The sequence below is a fragment of the Bubalus kerabau genome, chromosome 1 (assembly GCF_029407905.1).
Source record: "Bubalus kerabau isolate K-KA32 ecotype Philippines breed swamp buffalo chromosome 1, PCC_UOA_SB_1v2, whole genome shotgun sequence".
Classification (NCBI taxonomy): Eukaryota; Metazoa; Chordata; class Mammalia; order Artiodactyla; family Bovidae; genus Bubalus; species Bubalus kerabau.
Genome location: NC_073624.1, coordinates 179,398,921 through 179,418,865, shown reverse-complemented (window position 1 = coordinate 179,418,865; position 19,945 = coordinate 179,398,921). Strand labels below are relative to the sequence as shown.

General features: G+C 38.5%; 2 protein-coding genes and 1 pseudogene across 2 annotated transcripts in view; all 3 read right to left on the bottom strand.

The window, feature by feature from the left end:
• Nucleotides 1-7,522, bottom strand: part of LOC129621772 (adhesion G protein-coupled receptor E2-like) — a 103,988-nt gene extending 96,466 nt beyond the window's left edge. The window contains exon 1 of the mRNA XM_055538638.1: nucleotides 7,465-7,522. Coding sequence (XP_055394613.1) covers nucleotides 7,465-7,495 — 31 coding nt within the window. The 5' untranslated portion in view covers nucleotides 7,496-7,522. The remainder of the gene's footprint in view (nucleotides 1-7,464) is intronic.
• Nucleotides 7,523-9,008: 1,486 nt separating this feature from the next.
• On the bottom strand, nucleotides 9,009-9,834 carry LOC129641987 (protein SET-like; annotated as a pseudogene).
• A 6,596-nt stretch (nucleotides 9,835-16,430) lies between these two features.
• LOC129641986 (adhesion G protein-coupled receptor E2-like) lies at nucleotides 16,431-19,721 on the bottom strand. Its single transcript, XM_055566554.1, has 3 exons — nucleotides 19,517-19,721; nucleotides 19,321-19,431; nucleotides 16,431-17,283 (listed from the first exon to the last, which is right to left on the bottom strand). The coding sequence occupies exons 1-3, from the start codon at nucleotides 19,682-19,684 to the stop codon at nucleotides 17,266-17,268; spliced, it is 297 nt and encodes a 98-aa protein (XP_055422529.1). The 5' UTR covers nucleotides 19,685-19,721; the 3' UTR covers nucleotides 16,431-17,265.
• Between the last annotated feature and the right edge of the window lie 224 nt (nucleotides 19,722-19,945).

The window sequence follows — 19,945 nt, the reverse complement described above, 5'->3', positions numbered from 1 at the left end:
TGGATCAAGGAGCTATCTGAAAATGAATTGACCCTACACTGTCCACAACAGCTCCAGAGAAATTCCTAGATATATCTTTACTATTATCATTTTTTAAATTAAAAAGGTAAAAAAATTTGTCTCTATTACGCCTTTAATTTTTATTTTTATAACCTACTATTACCTTGAAAAAAAAAGACCCTATTTTTAAGCAAACTTCACATTTATATTTTATAATTTTTGTGACTTTGTTCTGTTTTTTTTAATATTGTATTTTTGAGAGTCTAGCCTCTACCCTAGATTTTTAATCTTTGCTTTTCGGTATTTGTTATCAATTTTGTACCTTTAAGAACCCAATCTTTAGTACCCAGTTTTACTTGGGAGCAAGATTACTAGCTTGACTGATCTCTCCCCATTTTGACTCTCCTTTTTCTTCGCCAGGTTGCCTCTATCTCCTCCCTCCCCCTTCTCTTCTCTACCCAACTCTGTGAATCTCTTTGTGAGTTCCAGGCTATGGAGAACACTTAGGGAACTGATTACTGTCTGGATCTGTCTCTCTCCTTTTGATTCCTCCTTTTATCCTCCTGGCCACCTCTGTCTCCTTTCTCCCTTGTCTCTTCTCTGTGTAACTTCGTGAACATCTCTAAGCAGTCCAGACTGTGGAGAGCACATAGGGAAATTAGTACTAGCTAGATTGCTCTCTCCTCTTTTGATCTCCCATCTTCTTCTCCTGGTCACCTTTATCTCCCTCCTCCCTCTTCTCTTCTCCATGTAACACTGTGAACCTCTCTGGGTGTCCCTCACTGTGGAGAAACTTTTCATCATTAACCAAGATGTTTTATCATTGGTGCTATAGAGATGGAGAAGTCTTGAGGCTGCTGTAAGAATAAGACTGAAAACCAGAGGCAGGAGGCTTAAGTCCAAAAGCTGAGAACACCAGAGAACTCCTGACTCCAGGGAACATTAATTGATAAGAGCTCATCAAAAGCCTCCATACCTACACTGAAACCAAGCACCACCCAAGAGCCAACCAGTTCCAGAGCAAGACATACCACGCAAACTCTCCAGCAACACAGGGACATAGCCCTGAGCTTCAATATACAGGCTGCCCAAAGTCACACCAAACCCATAGATATCTCAAAACTCATTACTAGGCACTTCATTGCACTCCAGAGAGAAGAGATCCAGCTCCATCCACCAGAACACTGACACAAGATTTCCTAGCCTAGAAACCTTGACAAGCCACCCTTCTAGCCCCACCCACAGCAAGAAACCTCCACAATAAAGAGGAACCACAAACTGCCAGAATATGGAAAGGCCTCCGGAAAAAGAGCAATATAAACAAGATGCAAAGGCAGAGAAATACTCAGCAAGTAAAGGAACAGGATAAATGCCCACCAAACCAAACAGAAGAGGAAGAGATAGGATATCTACCTGATAAAGAATTCTGAATGATGATAGTAAAAATGATTCAAAATCTTGAAAACAAAATGGAGTTACAGATAAATAACCTGGAGATAAGGATTGAAAAGATGCAAGAAATGTTTAACAAGGGCCTAGAAGAAATAAAAAAGAGTCAATATATAATGAATAATGCAATAATGAGACCAAAAACACTCTGGAGGGAACCAAAAGTAGAATAATAGAGGAAGAAGATAGGATAAGTGAGGTAGAAGATAGAATGGTAGAAATAAATGAACCAGAGAGCAAAGAAAAAAGAATTAAAAGAAATGAGGACAATCTCAGAGACCTCGGGGACAATGTTAAATGCCCCAACATTCGAATCATAGGAGTCCCAGAAGAAGAAGATGAAAAGAAAGACCATGAGAAAATACTTGAGGAGATAATGGTTGAAAACGTCCCTAAAATGGGGAAGGAAATAATCACCTAAGTCCAAAAAACCCAGAGCGTCCCAAACAGGATAAACTCAAGGTGAAACACCCCAAGACACATATTAATCAAATTAACAAAGATCAAACACAAAGAACAAATATTAAAAGCAGCAAGGGAAAAACAACAAATAATACACAAGGGGATTCCCATAAGGATAACAGCTGATCTTTCAATAGAATCTCTTCAGGCCAGAAGGGAATGGCAGGACATACTTAAAGTGATGAAAGAGAAAAACCTACAACCCAGATTACTGTACCCAGCAAGGATCTCATTCAAATATGAAGGGGAAATCAAAAGCTTTACAGACAAGCAGAAGCTGAGAGAATTCAGCACCACCAAACCAGCTCTCCAACAAATGTTAAAGGATCTTCTCTAGACAGAAAACACAGAAAAAGTGGATAAACTCGAACCCAAAACAACAAAGTAAATGGCAACAGGATCATACTTATCAATAATTACCTTAAATGTAAATGGGTTGAATGCCCCAACCAAAAGACAAAGACTGGCTGAATGGACACAAAAATAAGACCCCTATATATGCTGTCTACAAGATACCCACCTGTAAACAAGGGAAACATACAGACTGAAAGTGAAGGGCTGAAAAAAGATATTTCATGTAATTGGAGACCAAAAAAAAGCAGGAGCAGCAATACTCGTATCAGATAAAATAGTCATTGAAATAAAGGCTGTGAAGAGACAGAGAAGGATACTACATAATGATCAAAGGATCAATCCAAGAAGAAGATATAACAATTATAAATATATATGCACCCAACATAAGAGCATCACATTATGTAAGGGAAATGCTAACATGCAAAAAGGGGGAAATTAACAATAACACAATAATAGTGGGAGACTTTAATACACCACTCACACCTACGGATAGATCAACTAAACAGAAAATTAACAAGGAAACACAAACTTTAAATGATACAATAGTCAGTTAGACACAACTGATATCTATAGGACATTTCACCCCAAGACAATGAATTTCACCTTTTTCTCAAGTGCACATGGAACCTTCTCCAGGATAGATGACATCCTGGGCCATAAATCTAGCCTTGGTAAATTAAAAAAATTCAATCATTCCAAGCATCTTTTCTGACCACAATGCAGTAAGATTAGATGTCAATTACAGGGGAAAAGCTATTAAAAATTCCAACATATGGAGGCTGAACAACATGCTGCTGAACAACCGACAAATCACAGAAGAAATAAAAGAGAAATCAAAACATGGATAAAAATGAATGAAAATGAAAACACAACAACCCAAAACCTATGGGACACTGTAAAAGCAGTGCTAAGGGGAAGGTTCATAGCAATAATGCTTACCTCAATAAACAAGAAAAAAGTCAAATAACCTAACTCTACACCTAAAGCAACTAGAAAAGGAAGAAATGAAGAACCCCAGGGTTAGTAGAAGGAAAGAAATCTTAAAACCTAAGGCTGAAATAAATGCAAAAGAAACAAAGGAGACCACAGCAAAAATCCACAAGCCAAGCTGGTTCTTTGAGAAGATAAATACAATTGACAAACCATTAGACAGACTTATCAAGAAACAAAGGGAGAAGAATGAAATCAATAAAATTAGAAATGAAAATGGAGAGATCATAACAGACAAGACAAATACAAAGGATCATAAGAGAATACTATCAGCAACTATATGCCAATAGAATGGAAAACTTGGAAGAAATGGACAAATTCCTAGAAAAGCACAACTTTCCAAAACTGAAACACGAATAAATAGAAAAATCTTAACAGATGCACCACAAGCAGGGAAATTGAAACTGTAATCAGAAATCTTCCAGCAAACAAAAGCCCAGGACCAAACGGCTTCACAGCTGAATTCTACCAAAAATTTAGAGAAGGGCTAAAGTGAAGAGGAGCTAAAAAGCCTCTTGATGAAAGTGAAAGAGGAGTGAAAGAGTTGGCTTAAAGCTCAACATTCAGAAAACGAAGATCATGGCATCTGGTCCCATCACTTCATGGCAAATAGATGGGGAAACAGAGGAAACAGTGTCAGACTTTATTTTTTTGGGCTCCAAAATCACTGCTAATGGTGATTGCAGCTTTGAAATTAAAAGACGCCTACTCCTTGGAAGGAAATTCATGACCAACCTAGATAGCATATTAAAATGCAGAGATATTACCTTGCCAACAAAGGTCCATCTAGTCAAGGCTATGGTTTTTCCAGTGGTCATGTATGGATGTGAGAATTGGACTGTGAAGAAGGCTGAGCACCGAAGAATTGATGCTTTTGAACTGTGGTGTTGAGGAAGACTCTTGAGAGTCCCTTGGACTGCAAGGAGATCCAACCAGTCCATTCTAAAGGAGATCAGTCCTGGGTGTTCATTGGAAGGACTGATGCTAAAGCTGAAACTCAAATACTTTGGCCACTTCATGCATAGAATTGACTCATTGGAAAAGACTCTGATGCTGGGAGGGATTGGGGGCAAGAAGAGAAGGGGACGACAGAGGATGAGATAGCTGGATGGCATTACTGACTCGATGGACGTGAGTTTGAGTGAACTCTGGGAGCTGGTGATGGACAGGGAGGCCTGGCTTGCTGCAATTCATGGGACCGCAGTCGGACACGACTGAGCGACTGAACTGAATTGAACTGAACACCTATCCTACTCAAACTCTTCCAGAAAATTGCAGGGGAAGGTACACTTCCAAACTCATTCTATGAGGCCACCATCACCCTAATACCAAAACCTGACAAAGACGCCACAGAAAAAGAAAACTACAGGCCAATATCACTGATGAACATAGATGCAAAAATCCTTAACAAAATTCTAGCAATCAGAATCCAACAACATATGAAAAAGATCATACATCATGACCAAGTGGGCTTTATCCCAGGGATACAAGGATTCTTCAATATCCGCAAATCATTGAATGTAATACACCACATTAACTAATTGTAAGATAAAAATCATATGATTATCTCAGTAGATGCAAAGAAAGCCTTTGACAAAATTCAACATCCATTTATGATAAAAACTCTCCAGAAAACAGGAATAGAAAGAACATACCTCAACATAATAAAAGCTATATATGACAAACCCACACCAAACATTATCCTCAATGGTAAAAAATTGAAAGCATTTCCCCTAAAGTCAGGAAAACAACAAGGGTGCCCACTCTCACCACTACTATTCAACATAGTTTTGACCACAGCAATCAGAGCAGAAAAAAAAATAGAAGGAATCCAAATTGGAAAAGAAGAAGTAAAACTCTCACTGTTTGCAGATGACATGATCCTCTACATAGAAAACCCTAAAGACGCCACCAGAAAATTACTAGAGCTAATCAATGAATATAGTAAAGTTTCAGGATATAAAACTAACACACAGAAATCCCTTGCATTCCTATACACTAACAATGAGAAAACAGAAAGAGAAATTAAGGAAACAATTCCATTCACCATTGCAACAAAAAGAATTAAATACTTAGGAATTTATCTATCTAAACAAATAAAAGATCTATATATAGAAAACTATAAAACACTGGTGAAAGAAATCAAACAGGACACAAATAGATGGAGAAATATACCATGTTCATGGACCAGAAGAATCAAAATAGTGAAAATGAGTATATTACCCAAAGCAATCTATAGATTCTATGCAATCCCTATCAAGCTACCAACAGTATTTTTCAGAGAACTAGAACAGATAATTTCACAATTTGTATAGAAATACAAAAAACCTCGAATAGCCAAAGCTATCTTGAGAAAGAAGAATGGAACTGGAGGAATCAACTTGCCTGGCTTCAAAGCCACAGTCATCAAGACAGAATGGTACTGGCACAAAGACAGAAATATAGATCAATGGAACAAAATAGAAAGCCCAGAGATAAATCCACACATATGGACACCTTATCTTTGACAAAGGAGGCAAGAATATACAATGGAGAAAAGACAATCTCTTTAACAAGTGGTGCTAGGAAAACTGGTCAACCACTTGTAAAAGAATGAAACTAGAACACTATCTAACACCATACACAAAAATAAACTCAAAATGGATTAAAGATATGAATGTAAGACCAGAAACTATACAACTCCTAGAGAGAACATAGGCAAAACACTCTCTGACATACATCACAGCAGGATCCTCTATGACCCACCTCCCAGAATATTGGAAATAAAAGCAAAAATAAACAAATGGGACCTAATTAAAATTAAAAGCTTCTGCAGGACAAAGAATTAATCTCAAAAATATACAAGCAACTCCTACAGCTCAATTCCAGAAAAATAAATGACCCAATCAAAAAATGGGCCAAAGAACTAAACAGACATCTCTCCAAAGAAGACATACAGATGGCTAACAAACACATGAGAAGATGATCAACATCACTCATTATCAGAGAAATGCAAATCAAAATCACAATGAGGTACCATTTCACGCCAGTCAGAATGGCTGCTATCCAAAAGTCTATGAGCAATAAATGCTGGAGAGGGAGCGGAGAAAAGGGAACCCTCTTACACTGTTGGTGGGAATCCAGACTAATACAGCTAGTATGGAGAACAGTGGAGATTCCTTAAAAAACTGGAAATAGAACTGCCATATGACCCAGCAATCCCACCGCTGGGCACACACACCGAGGAAACCAGAATTGAAAGAGACACATGTACCACAATGTTCATCACAGCACTGTTTATAATAACCAGGGTAAGGAAGCAAACTAGATGTTCATCAGCAGACGAATGGATAAGAAAACTGTGGTACATATACACAATGGAATATTACTCAGCTATTCAAAAGAATACATTTGAATCAGTTCTAATGAGGTGGATGAAACTGGAGCCTATTATACAGAGTGAAGTAAGTCAGAAAGAAAAACACCAATACAATATACTAACGCATATAAATGTAATTTAGAAGGGTGGTAACGATAACCCGGTATGCGAGACAGAAGAGACACAGATGTATAGAGCAGTCTTTTGGACTCTGTGGGAGAGGTTGAGGGTGGGATGATTTGCGAGAATGGCCTTGAAACATGTATATTATCATATGTGAAATGGATCGCCAGTCCAGGTTCAACGCATGAGAGAAGGTGCTTGGGGCTGGTGCACTGGGATGACCCAGAGGGATGGGATGGGGAGAGAGGTGGGAGGCGTGTTCAGGATGTGGAACACATGTACACCCATGGCAGATTCATGTCAGTGTATGGCAAAACCACTATAATATTGTAAATTAATTAGCCCCCAATTAATATAAATAAATTTATATTAAAAAAATAAAAGAGGGAGTTGCCAAAAAAATGAGAAGCCCTTGCACTGCAACCAAGAGGAGCCCCCATGCATGGCAAACAGAGAAAGCCCACATACAACAGCAAGACCCAGCACAACCAAAAATATAAATTAACCAACTAATTAAAAGTTTCACCAACCTTCTCCTTTAAGAACTTAACGTAATTGAGTTAATATCCTTCTTAAATTTCCTTCCCTGCTTTCCTTTGTAAAGATAGTGGGAAAACCAGAAATAAAACAAAAGCTTTTAAAAGTAAAGAACAGAGGAAATTCTCAAACTGGATAAAGAGTCTCAGACAGCTTTAGTTGTCTAACTCCATTGTTCTAATTCTACTTACCTGGAAGCAAACTTAGATACTTGTTTCTCATGGTGCAGAGAGCAGAAAGCCCAGCCACAGAAGATGTCTTATCTTTCTCTGTGTGTGGGGGAGGGACTTCTGGCTTTCAGTATGACTTCTGCTTTTCATGGGGCTCATCCAGGTGGTGCTAGTGGTAAAGAATCTACCTGCCACAGCAGGAGACTGAAGAGACATGGGTTTGATAGCTGTGTTGGGAAGATCCCCTGGAGGAGGGCATGGTGATCCACTCCAGTATTCTTGCCTGGAGAATCCTGTGGACAGAGAAGCCTGGCAGGCTATGGCCCATAGGGTCACAAAGAGTTGGAGATGACTGAAGCGACTTAGCGCACACACATGCTGCTTTTCATTACTTAACAGGAAATCACTGGTCTGGATGTTTCTTCCTCCTGTTTTGCCTGATGATTACTTCTCTGAAATTTCTAAGCATTTGCATAATATTACTGGTATTTGTACTGCAAGCCTCTTCAAAAGTGGTTTTTATATTGTTTTGATATATGAAGACCTCCTATATCAAACATGAAGACTCATTTTACTGGTCTTTTTGCATGTATGAGGACCTTGGTTCAGAGTGAATAGAATTATTTATTTGCTATATATTAGCAGATTAAAAAATATTTTTGTGTACACATTTAGTTTTATTGTAACTAAGCAACTTGTACACTTTTAACGTTTAAAACTGAGCTTTATCTTTCCTTTCCAGTGAAACAAAAAGAAAAGTTTAAGAATAAACAGGAGCAAAATTACAATAGAGAATTTTGATTGCAAATAAGATCCTACAGGTTCTGCTGATTCTCCCAGCAAGCGGCAGGGCTCAAGTCATCATTAGGAGAGAATTTTGTTTTAAAATGTCATCTTAAACTGCAAGAATTTCCATTAAACATCACAATTAAACATGCCAAAGGAGAAGCCATGTTGTCAAAATGCCCACTTAACCCACCCAAACATCTGAAACCCACCCTTTGCTAACCTTCTATAAACCCCATTTTTAAAGTATTTTTTCCTTTTTTAAACAAGAGAAAGTAGACAGATACATGTTGGTAAATGTTAACTGTCCATATTCATATAGAGACACAGTGTTCTCTGAGCCCAATATACAGAGAAAAGAGGAAAAAAAGCTAGAATTCTATGCACTACTACACAGGGGCCTAGCACCCTCCAGTTTCCAGCACAGCTAAGGGAGCAGAAGGTTTTTCTTTTTTCCCCACAGAGCATGGTGATGTTGATTCCGTAAAATTTTTGTTGAGACAGGAAGGGATAAAAATGAATTTGGAACAGAAATGGGTAGAGATTCTTTACTGAAGAATCTAGTATTCTTCTAGTATCACTGAATTCTGCTCAAGGTATTCCCCACCCCCCCCACCCCCCAAATAAGTTTTGAACCATGGTATAAAGGGAAAAGAGACTGCAAAAGCAGGGTGACTGAGAACAAGAGGAGGGAGAAAAAAAAAAAAAAAAAGACTGCTACTTGCTCCCAGGGACTGGAGAAAATAAAAAAAGGTTGGAATCCATCATTGTTCCTTTCATTAGTCATCTATCTTCTTCATCTTCCTCTCCTTCCCTTCTTCATCAGTATCTTCCAATCCTTCATCCTCTTCATCATCGTTGTCTTCTTCTCCTTCCCTTTCCTCATCATCCATGTCAGGAACCAAGTAGTACTGTAATAGATTTGTCAAATATCATCTTTGATGACCTCTCCTAACTCATCTGCACCTGCATCAGAATGATCAGTAAAGCAGATGAAGAAGCTTTCTGGTTCCTGATGCTATCTCTTCCTGCTGGCTTTATTCTGTGTTTGACCTGATTGTTTCATCAAATTCTTTTCAGATTTCCATTTGATTTCAGTGGACTTTGAAGATGGGTCACCACTCTCATTCAGATGAAATTCATTGGAGAGAATTTTGTTTTCAAAGTAAGGGTGTTCATCAAAGTAAAAATCTATTCTGAAACCTGACTTAATGTTTTCAAATTCTGCCACTTTGACTCTTGTCAAATAATGTAGTGCCTCTTCATCCTCCTCCCCAAGCTGTGCAGACACTTGTGGATGGTTATCAAATATTGCTACCCAAAATTTTGGGATTTTTGCCATCAATTCTGACCTCTTTTGAAAAAATGGTTGGTGAAGTTTTTTATATTTCTATTCTACTTTCAAAATCTCCTCACTGGCTTGTTCATTAAGTCTTTCTGATTTTGCACTTCATCAATATGTTCAATTGCTTCTTGCTATTCTTTTTCTTCCTTCAGCAAAGTTGAAGAAGCACATGCCTCATCTGGCCTGGAGGCAGGAGTCAGCCTCGCTTTCTTTGGTTTCTTCGCTTGGGGTGTAAGTGAAGACTGGTGTTTAGGGGCCATGCTGGGGAAAAAAAAAATGAAGCCAAGAATCCTCCCAGGGGAGGAGAGCAGCACTGCAAGCTCAGAGAACTCAGATTTTTTTATTTTTAAGTTTTACTTTGAAATATAGATTAAGAGGAAGTTGCAAAACAGTACCAAGCGCTCTTGTGTAATCTTCAGTCTTTTTCCCACAAAGATTACATTTTTATATAATGGTAGTCCAATATTTAAATGAAGAAACTGACATTGGTACGATGTGTGTGTGTAATTCCATGTCATTTTATCACATATGTAGATTCCTGCAACTGTCACTGCAATCAAGATCCGTCAATATTCCATCACCACAAAGATTTCCCTCATGCCACCCCAGCATCCCTAAACCTTGGCAGGTCTAAAACTAAGGATTTTATTCTTCAACAAAGCTCAACATAGTCTGAGATTCATATTTGATGATGAAAGAAAATATTCCTGATATGTTTTTAAAGATAAGAAAAATATATCCCTCAAATTTTCTGGAAGTCTGTGTGATAGAATTATGATAATTTTCTTTCTTTGCATTTTTAAACTTTTACTGTTTTCTATGTGGCTATGATGATCAGTTCTGCTAGAGCTACCACAACAAAATATAGAATGAGTGTCTCAAAGAGCTGAAATTTATTTTGTCACAGTTCTGGGGCTGGATGTCCAAGATCAAGTGCTGGAAGGGTTGGTTTCTGATGAAAGCCCTCTCTGGGCTTGTACCTGGCCCTGTTCTCCCTATGTCCTCATATGACCCTTTCCCATCTATGTGGAAAGGCAGTGATCGCTGGTGTCCTCCAGTTCTAAAGCTTGAGCTCTTTATGCTCCATCTCTTGGACATGACAACACCGGTGTCCTAGTCCCTTCACTCTTCCCTTGGCCTCCATTCCCCTGATGAAGTGCTTCTGTGCTGCTCCTTAGTGCCACTGACACCCCAAAATCTCCATACTGTTGTCCATTGTGGCTGTACCAGTTTACATTCCCACCAACATGTAGGAAGGGTCCCTTTTCCCCACATCCTCTCCAGCACTTGTTGTTTGTAGAATTTTTGGTGATGGCCATCCTGACCAGTGTGAGGTGATACTTCTTTACAGTTTTGATTTGCATGTCTCTAATAATTAGTGATGTTGAGCATCATTCATGTCCTTTTTGGCCGTCTCTATGTGGGGTATTTGGGGTAGGCTTCCCAGGTGGCTCAGTGGGTAAAGAATGCTCCTGCAATGCAGGAGACCCAGGTTCACTCCCTGGTTTGGGAAGATCCCCTGGTGGAGGGCATTCCATTCCAGTATTCTTGCCTGGAGAATTCCATGGATAGGGGAAGCTGGTGGGCTGCAGTCCATGGGGGTGCCAAGAGTCCCACATGACTGAAGTAACTGAGCACACACCTATGCATATCTTTTTTTTTTAAATTAAATCAAATTTTTTTTTTACTTTACAATATTGTATTGGTTTTGCCATACATCAACATGCATCCGCCACAGGTGTACACGTGTTCCCCATCCTGAACCCCACTCCCACCTCCCTCTCCATCCCATCCCTCTGGGTCATCCCAGCGCACCAGCCCCAAGCTTCCTGTATCCTGCATTGAACCTGGACTGGCGATTTGTTTCTTATATGATATTATACATGTTTTAATGCCATTCTCCCAAATCATCCCCCCTCTCCCTCTCCCAGAGTCCAAAAGACTGTTCTATACATCTGTGTCTCTTTTGCTCTCTCGCATACAGGGTTGTCGTTACCATCTTATATTCATGTAGATCTTCTGCCCATTTTTGTTTTTCTTTTATTTTAGTATTGAGCTGCACAAGCTGTTTGAATATTTTGGAGATTAATGCTTTGTTGTTTGCTTCTTTGGAAAATATTTTCTCCAGTTCTGAAATGGTCTTTCTTTTGAAAAATGTTTATTTGTCTGTTTATTTGGCTATGTCAGATCTTATGAATTGTGGTGGGATGTGGGATCTTTATTGCATCATGTGGGATATTTCATTGCAATGTGGGCTCAGTAGTTGCATGTGGGCTCAGTTGCCCCCAGCATGTGAAATCATAGTTCCCCGACCAGGGATTGAACCCACTTCTCCAGCATTAACCAGTGGACCACTAGGGATCAAAAAAGATATTGCTACAATTTATGTCAAGGAGTGTTCTGTCTATGTTTTCCTCTAAGAGTCTTATACTATTTGGCCTTAAATTTAGGTGTTTAAACCATTTGGGTTTAGTTTTCTGCATGGTGATCGAGAATGTTCTAATTTTATTTTATTTTTTTTCATGTGGCTGTCCAGTTTCTCAGCACCATTTAATGAAGAGACTGTCTCTTCTCCATTGTATATTTTTTCCTTCTTTGTCATAGAGTACATAACCACAGGTGTATGTGTTTGTTTCTGGACTTTATCCTGTTCCATTGGTGTATACTTTTGTTTTTGTGCTAGTAGCATACTGCTTTGAATAACTGTAGATTTTTAGTATAATCTGATTTCAGGGACCCTCATCCCTCTGGTTCTGTTTTCTTTCTCAAGATTGCTTTTGCTATTTCATACAAATTAAATTTTTTCTGTTTTAGTTTTGTGTAGAAGGCCATATAAGACAAACCCACAGTTAGCATCATACTCAACAGTGAAAAGCTGAGAGCACTTTCTTTAATTAAGAAAATTTTGATGAATCCTCTTAATCATTTCTGTAACAGTCATATCATTTGTGTGTGTGTGCACTGTATGTGTGAGCCAGTGTTCCTGATGGTATATTTGTGGATGATCTTTTAGAGTTTAGGCTTCTTTGTTGTATATCAGCTCTCTCTGGGTTCAAGGAAAGGCATGACTTTGTAGTTTCTATGAATATTTCTCATTACTAGTTTGGTGTTACCTGTTTCCATTTTCTATTTTCTAGCCAGAAATCTAAGTATTCTCTATTTTCTTATACATTTTAATAATTTTATTTTATTTCTAAGTTTTAAACTTTAAATCATCACCACATAGCCATACCAATTCATATATTTATAAGGTGTCTATTTGCTAAGTTAGTTTTCTATTAAAAAAGACATTTTTTGGTCTACCTAAAAATTCATGAGTATGTATGTTTTTAAGGAATTAATAACTGATTATGAATTTGTTTATTTTTATGATATATCTTATTTATAATTTTAAACAGAGAGAATTTGGTACAATGACACACTAAAATCTTGTATAGGCTATACCTTGAAACCACAGTTTTTAACATAGTGTCACATTATAAAATATTTCACAATACATATACACATATGTATATTTTCCTGCTGATACTTGATTTTCAGTGGAGACTTTGCAACACTTTATTCTTTAATACATCTTCATCAAACATCGAAGAATTTATAGACTATGCTGTACATAATTATAATACTATTATTTCGCCCAAGAAAATCAATAGTTTCATAAGTAACTTTAAATATCTGATGCATACTCAAATTATCCCAACTGTCTCCAAAATATTTTTATAGCATACATCCAAATCAGAGTCCTACTAAAATTGACATTGAATTTGATTGTCATGTCACTTTTCTCACTTTGATCTAGAATAACCTTATGAACTTTTTACAAGGATACTGACATTAGAAGAGTTTCCTATATTCTGTAATTGCCTGATTGTTTCCTCATGATGTCATTTAACTTGTGTGCATTTCCCCTGTATTTCAAGTGTACTGAAAACTGGGTCTCAAAGAATAGGTTCCTGTAAGCTTTTTCTAGAATGAGCCAGAAGGTAAATATTTTTGTCTTTGTGGTCTTGCATTCTCTTTCACAAGCACTCAACTTGATATTGTAACCTGAAAGCAGCTATGGGCAATGAGCCAGTGAATAGTGTGGTTAGGACCCAATTAGAGTTTATTTACAAAAACAAGCAGTTTATTTCCAGATTTTTCCTGAAAATTGTAGTTTGCCAAACCTTGGGGTTAAAGGCTGGATTAGCTTTAGGACAGATGTATTTGTCACAATCCTTTATTCATCACAAATGAGATGCTTTAAATTCATGTCTTATCAGGAAATATTCAATGTCACACTGATACTTTTAATGTTGAGATTGATCATTAGTTCATTTGGTGGCTGTCTGATCTAACATTAAAAAAAAAAAAACCAAAAACACTTTGTTCCTCGTAATTAATCAGTAATCTCTTGGGAAGTTTTGTGGGATTGACCTGTCTTTGAACATAATTTCTCCCAGTGCATTTAGTGGGCATTTACTACTGAAAAGTTATCATGATCTAGTTCTGTCATATCTTCTATATTTATTGGCTGGTATTTTACTAATATCTATCCTCCAAGCTAGGCTTCAGTATGACATGAACTGAGAATCTCCATATGTTTGAGTTGGGTTTAGAAAAGGCAGAGTGACCAGAGATCAAATTACCAACATTTGCTGGATCATAGAGAAAGCAAGAAAATTCCTGAAAAACATGTACCTCTATTTCATGGACTATGCTCCTGACTGTGTGGATTGTAACAAACTGGAAAACTCTTCAAGAGATGGGAATACCGGACCATCTTACCTGTCTCCTGAGAAACCTGAATATGGGTCCAGAAGCAACTGTTAGAACCCTGTATGAAACAATTGACTGGCTCAGGGTTGAAAAAGGATTGCGACACTTTATAAGGCTGTTTATTGTCACTCTGTTTACTTAACTTATACACAGAGCACATCATGCTACATGCCAGGCTGGATGAGTTACAAGCTGGAATTAAGTTCTTGGGGAGAAATAGTGAAAGGTTGTTGTTGAATCATGCGAAGACACCGGGATTCTTGGCCCCCGGAGGAGAATTCAATCCGGGGCCAGAGACGAGGCTTGATTGCTCAGAGCTTTTGTGTAATAAAGTTTTATTAAAGTATAAAGATGACCCAGAGGGATGGTACAGGGAGGGAGGAGGGAGGAGGGTTCAGGATGGGGAACACGTGTATATCTGTGGCAGATTCATGTTGATATATGGCAAAACCAATACAATTTTGTAAAGTTAAAAAATAAAATAAAAAAATAAACAAGTGAATATCATGAAAAAAAAATAAAGTGTAAAGGAGATAGAGAAAGCTTCTGACATAGGCATCAGAAGGGGGCAGAAAGAGTACACCCTTGCTAGTGTTAGCAATGAAGGTATATACTCTCCAATGAATCCAAAGAATGTCTGGAGGTTGTAAAGACCTCATCAGACCTACTCCCATAATTTACATTCTAAGATAACACAATTATCCAGAAGGTTTAATCCAGAGACTGTCCTCAGGCAGGATACATTATTGTTATATAATCCTTGTAAAGACCAGGTCTACTCCCATTATTTACATTCTAAGATAGCAGACTTAGCCAGAAGGTTTAATCCAGAGACTGTCCTCAGGCAGGATACATTATTGTTATATAATCCTAAGGAATGTAGAGAAGGAAAAAAAAGTTTGCCCTTTCTTCCTCCTTGAGGATTCCAGACCCCTCTCTCCTTGGGGACCCCTAGACTTCTTATCAACCTGCCTAGGAAATGACTCTCTCAATAGCAACAACCTCAGATATGTGGATGATACCCATTTTAATGACAGAAAGCTAAGAGGAACTAAAGAGTCTCTTGATGAGGGTGAAGGAGGAGAGTGAAAAAGCTGGCTTAAAATTTAATATTAAAAAACGAAGATCATGGCATATGGTCCTATCCCTTCATGGCAAATATAAGGGGAAAAGGTGGAAGCAGTGACATATTTCCTCTTTTTAGGCTCTAAAATCACTGTGGATAGTGACTGCAGCCATGAAATTAGAAGATGACTGCTACTTGGCAGGAAAGCTATGACAAACCTAGACAGTGTGTTGAAAACAAAGACATCACTCTGCCATCAAAGGCGTGTATAGTCAAGGCTATGGTTTTTCCAGTAGTCATGTACCTATGTGAGAACTGGACAACAAAGAAGGCAGAGTGCCAAAGAGTTAATGCTTTCAAACCGTAGTGATGGAGAAGACTCTTGAGAGTCCCTTGGAAAGCAAGGAGATCAAACCAGTCAGTCCTAAAGGAAATCAACCCTGAATGCTGATGGTGAAGGGACTGATGCTGAAGCTGAAGCTCCAACACTTTGGTCACCTGATGTGAAGAGCTGACTCATTGGAAGAGACCCTGATGCTGGGAAAGATTGACAGCAGACAGAGCAGAGGAAGACAGAGGATGAGATGGTTGGATGGCATCACCGATTCAATGGATATGAACTTGGGCAAACTCCAGGAGATGAAGGACAGGATGGTGAGGGACATCTTCTGACTCCAGGAGATAGTGAGCTGTGCTGCAGTCAATGGGGTCACAAATAGTCAGACATGACATATCAACTGAACAACATATACCCATTGATGAGGCTTCCCAGGTAACTCAGTGATAAAGAATCTGCCTGCCAATGCAGGAGATATGGGTTTGATCCCTGGAATGAGAAGATCCCCCAGAGAAGAAAATGGCAACCCACTCCAGTATTCTTCTCTGGGAAATCCCATGGACAGAAGAACCTGGTGGGCTGCAGTCCACAGAGTTGAACATGACTTAGTGACAAACAACAGCAACTGAAGGGCATTTTAAATTTAGTGTATTATGATCATTTCCCGTCATTTTCCATTTGGTTTAAAGAGATACAATGGGGTCAGTGGCTGTTTGTAGGGCATTCATTGTAGGTGAAATCTTTTGGTTTAGATCTTGCTTAGGTAACATTCTGAGAAAGAAATAATTTGTTATATATGTAATAATATGTTATATAAGTAAAGAAAACAAAACTGTGCTGTAACAATATATATTTTTTATCCAGCTCAGCTTATAAGATGTAAGAATCACAGGCTTCCAATTTTACTCTGATAAAGCACTTTATTTATCATTTAAGCTCTGTGAAATTAGAATCCTGATCTCTCTTAGTTTAGTGCAGTGCATGATGAGTAGTAAAATATATTTTTCTAATGAAAATGTTAGTAATCTTTAGAAATGGAGAGTGAAGTTGAAGCATGCATGTATGGAGACCAACTGCCCTAGGTTTCCTGTGACTCAAGTTTTTTTAGGACATAATCCAGAAAAATCTTGGGAAACCATATTAGTTGTTTACCCTCCATGTAGGGTTTGACCTTATTTCCTCTCTTCCTGCATTTTAAGATAGACTTCTGAAGCTCAATTTCCTTGTCATATATCTTCAATTAGAGGCACTTTATAGGAAAAAAGATTGAAGCAGGTGATTTAATCCAAGGAAACTGGGGAATTGGGTCGTAACTCCTTGACTATGCTGGGAGTGAAGTGAGCATACTATGTGGAGCAGAAAACTAAAATTCTCCAGCAATCTGAATAGCAGACATTCCTTTCATCCTTTCTTCCACAATGGTTCCATGAAGAGTTACTTGTAAAAACATGAAAAAGTGTCTTTTTTTTTTTCCCACAAAGATGACAGTTCAGAATTTTCCTCATCATCCAAGACAGCAAATTATGTGGTTTACTGGTTAATCCAATTCTGAGAAGGAATGTGTGAAAAATAATACCTTGTTAGAAAATAGTACACTTTTATACTAAAAATTATAAAAGATCATCAAAAGAAGCCAGGGAAGACTCAAAGCAATAGATAAACATACCATATTCATGGATCAGAAGATAATGCAGTTAATATGGCAGCATTCCACCAAATTGACCTGTAGATTCAATACAGTCCTTATCAATATCTCAGTTAATTTTTCTCAGAAATTGACAGGCATATCTTTGAATTTACATGGGACTTCATGGGATCCAAAATAGTTGAAAAATCTTGACAAGAACAAATTGGTAAAGTCAATTCTCCAAAATAAAATTTACTACAAAACAACATGACTCAAGACAGATGAGTGGAAGAGCCAAGAATGCAGGCATAAAAACTTATTGATGGTAACTTATTTTAACAAGGATGTCAGTACAAGTCCCTGGGGAAAGAGTAATCTTTTCAATAAGTGATGATGGGACAACTGTATATCCATATGCTGAAGGTGGACCTCACAAAAAGTTATGAAACTCATACCAATAAAAAGTTAATTCCAAATGGATATACCTATATGCAGTTACTAAAACTACTAAAGTCTTGGAAGAAATGTAAGTGTAAATTTTTATGGTCTTGTGGTAGGTCATTGTTTTTAAGATAAGACAGCCGAAGGAGAAGTGGACAAAAAGTAGAGAAACTGGACTTCTTAAAAATTAAAACTTCTGTGCATCAATGAACACCATCAAGAGAGTAACAATATTGGGAGCAAGGATGGGCTAAAGTCTTTGCACAATTTATATAGACTCCACGGAGAAGGTGATAGCACCCCACTCCAGTACTCTTGCCTGGAAAATCCCATGGACGGAGGAGCCTGGTGGGCTGCAGTCTATGGGGTCGCTAAGAGTTGGACACGACTGAGCGACTTCACTTTTACTTTTCACTTTCATGCATTGGAGAAGGAAATGGCAACCCACTCCAGTGTTCTTGCCTGGAGAATCCTAGGGATGGGGGAGCCTGTTGGGCTGCCATCTATGGGGTCGCACAGAGTCGGACATGACTGAAGCGACTTAGCAGCATGGTCTCAGTTTTTTTACCTATCAAAGGGAAACATAATACTTACCTTACCTTCAAGTGGTGATATGAAGAATATATAAAACAAAAAATATGACAACTTTGTGTAAACACAAAAATAAAATTACTTGGTAAGATTCACCTTGCCAGTATCTCTCCTATGAACCCTGTGATTATCATCCTGTTTTGCATTGTTTGTGTGTGTTGCAAATCCCAGGGATGACTACATAATCTGAAGGAAATTCTCCAGTCTAACGTAATGCTTATGTCACCTTACTTTTATGACTATATAAACCATGTATTTACTGTTTTCTATATAGAGGTGGTGTTAGTGGTAAAGAACTCACCTACCAATGCAGGCAGATGCCAGAGACAAGCATTTGATATCTGGGTCAGGAAGATTCCCTGCAGGAGGACATGACAACCCACTCCAGTATACATGACTAGAGAATCCCATGGAAAGAGAAGCCTGATGGGCTATGGTCCATAGGGTTGCAAAGAGTCAGACACAACTGAAGGGATTTGGTAGGCACATACACATATAGAGGGGTACCATGGTTGACATGAGTGCCTCTGGATTGCTTGTGCATCTCTGCTTCAGATCCAGAGTTACTGTTTAAGTTGAGCCTAACATAGGACCATTCTCTGTTTTTTTTTTTTTTTTTTTTTTTAACATATTTTGTGCACGAAAAAGTCCGTGCAGCATGTTATAGAAAATGGGTGCTCAACCCAGGTGGAGAATAAGAAGATAGTTATGTACAAGAGTTAAGATGAGCATAGAAACACAATGAGCAGAAGTAGAGGAAGACCTTTTTCCATGACAGAGAAATGTTCTGAGTGAGCCTAGATATAAACCTAAGTGAGTCATAATAGGGTATCGCCTGCTTTATACCCAATTGTCCAGTGTGATAGGCATGTGCTGCTCAATTGATCAGTGAGTGAAGTGCTCTGGGGAACAGTGCATGATCTTACCTCACTGTGTTTAGAGGGTTCCAACATAGCCCTGCTGGAAAGCGTGTACTCCTCAAATTCAGCTTTGGTTTTCTTGATCCCTTTGAACCTTATCTTGTATTGCTTTTGCACCTGTAGAGGCAAATCATGCTCTGGATCAGCTCACAGAGAGGAGTGAGGATTGGACGAGTCCTGGGGTGGAGTCAGATAGTGGTACCTGCTGGCTGAGGAGGCAGTGCCTCAGGAAGATGAAGAAACCCTGCAGACCGTTGATGATGGTGAAGAGGTAGGCCATGACGTGGGCAACCAGTCCCACATGCAGGATTTCCAGCCACCATGTGCATCCCAAGATGAAGAACTGAACTGTGGCTTTAGATGTCAGCATCCGTGGGAGGAGAAAAGAGGCTCACAATGCACCCTGAGCAACACAATCAAGGCCTTTTCTTCTCTACTGCTGGATGTCTCTGACTCGGTTGTAGCCACTCTTGATCTTTACTGTGAATGATTCTCTAAATGTTTCTTTGGGTTCAGAATGGCATTTATCTTGGACTGAAGTTGGTAGTGACACTTCATAATGTGAGTTTCAGTAATATGATGTTGTATGAATATTCTGTTTCAATCAACTGATATTACCATAGATGTTTTG

Coding starts and splice junctions, on each gene's coding strand:
- LOC129641986 (XM_055566554.1), bottom strand. CDS start 19,684: ATGCTGACATCTAAAGCCACAGTTCAGTTCTTCATCTTGGGATGCACA. Junction 19,432..19,516: donor ACTGCCTCCTCAGCCAGCAG/GTACCACTATCT, acceptor TTGCCTCTACAG/GTGCAAAAGCAATACAAGAT.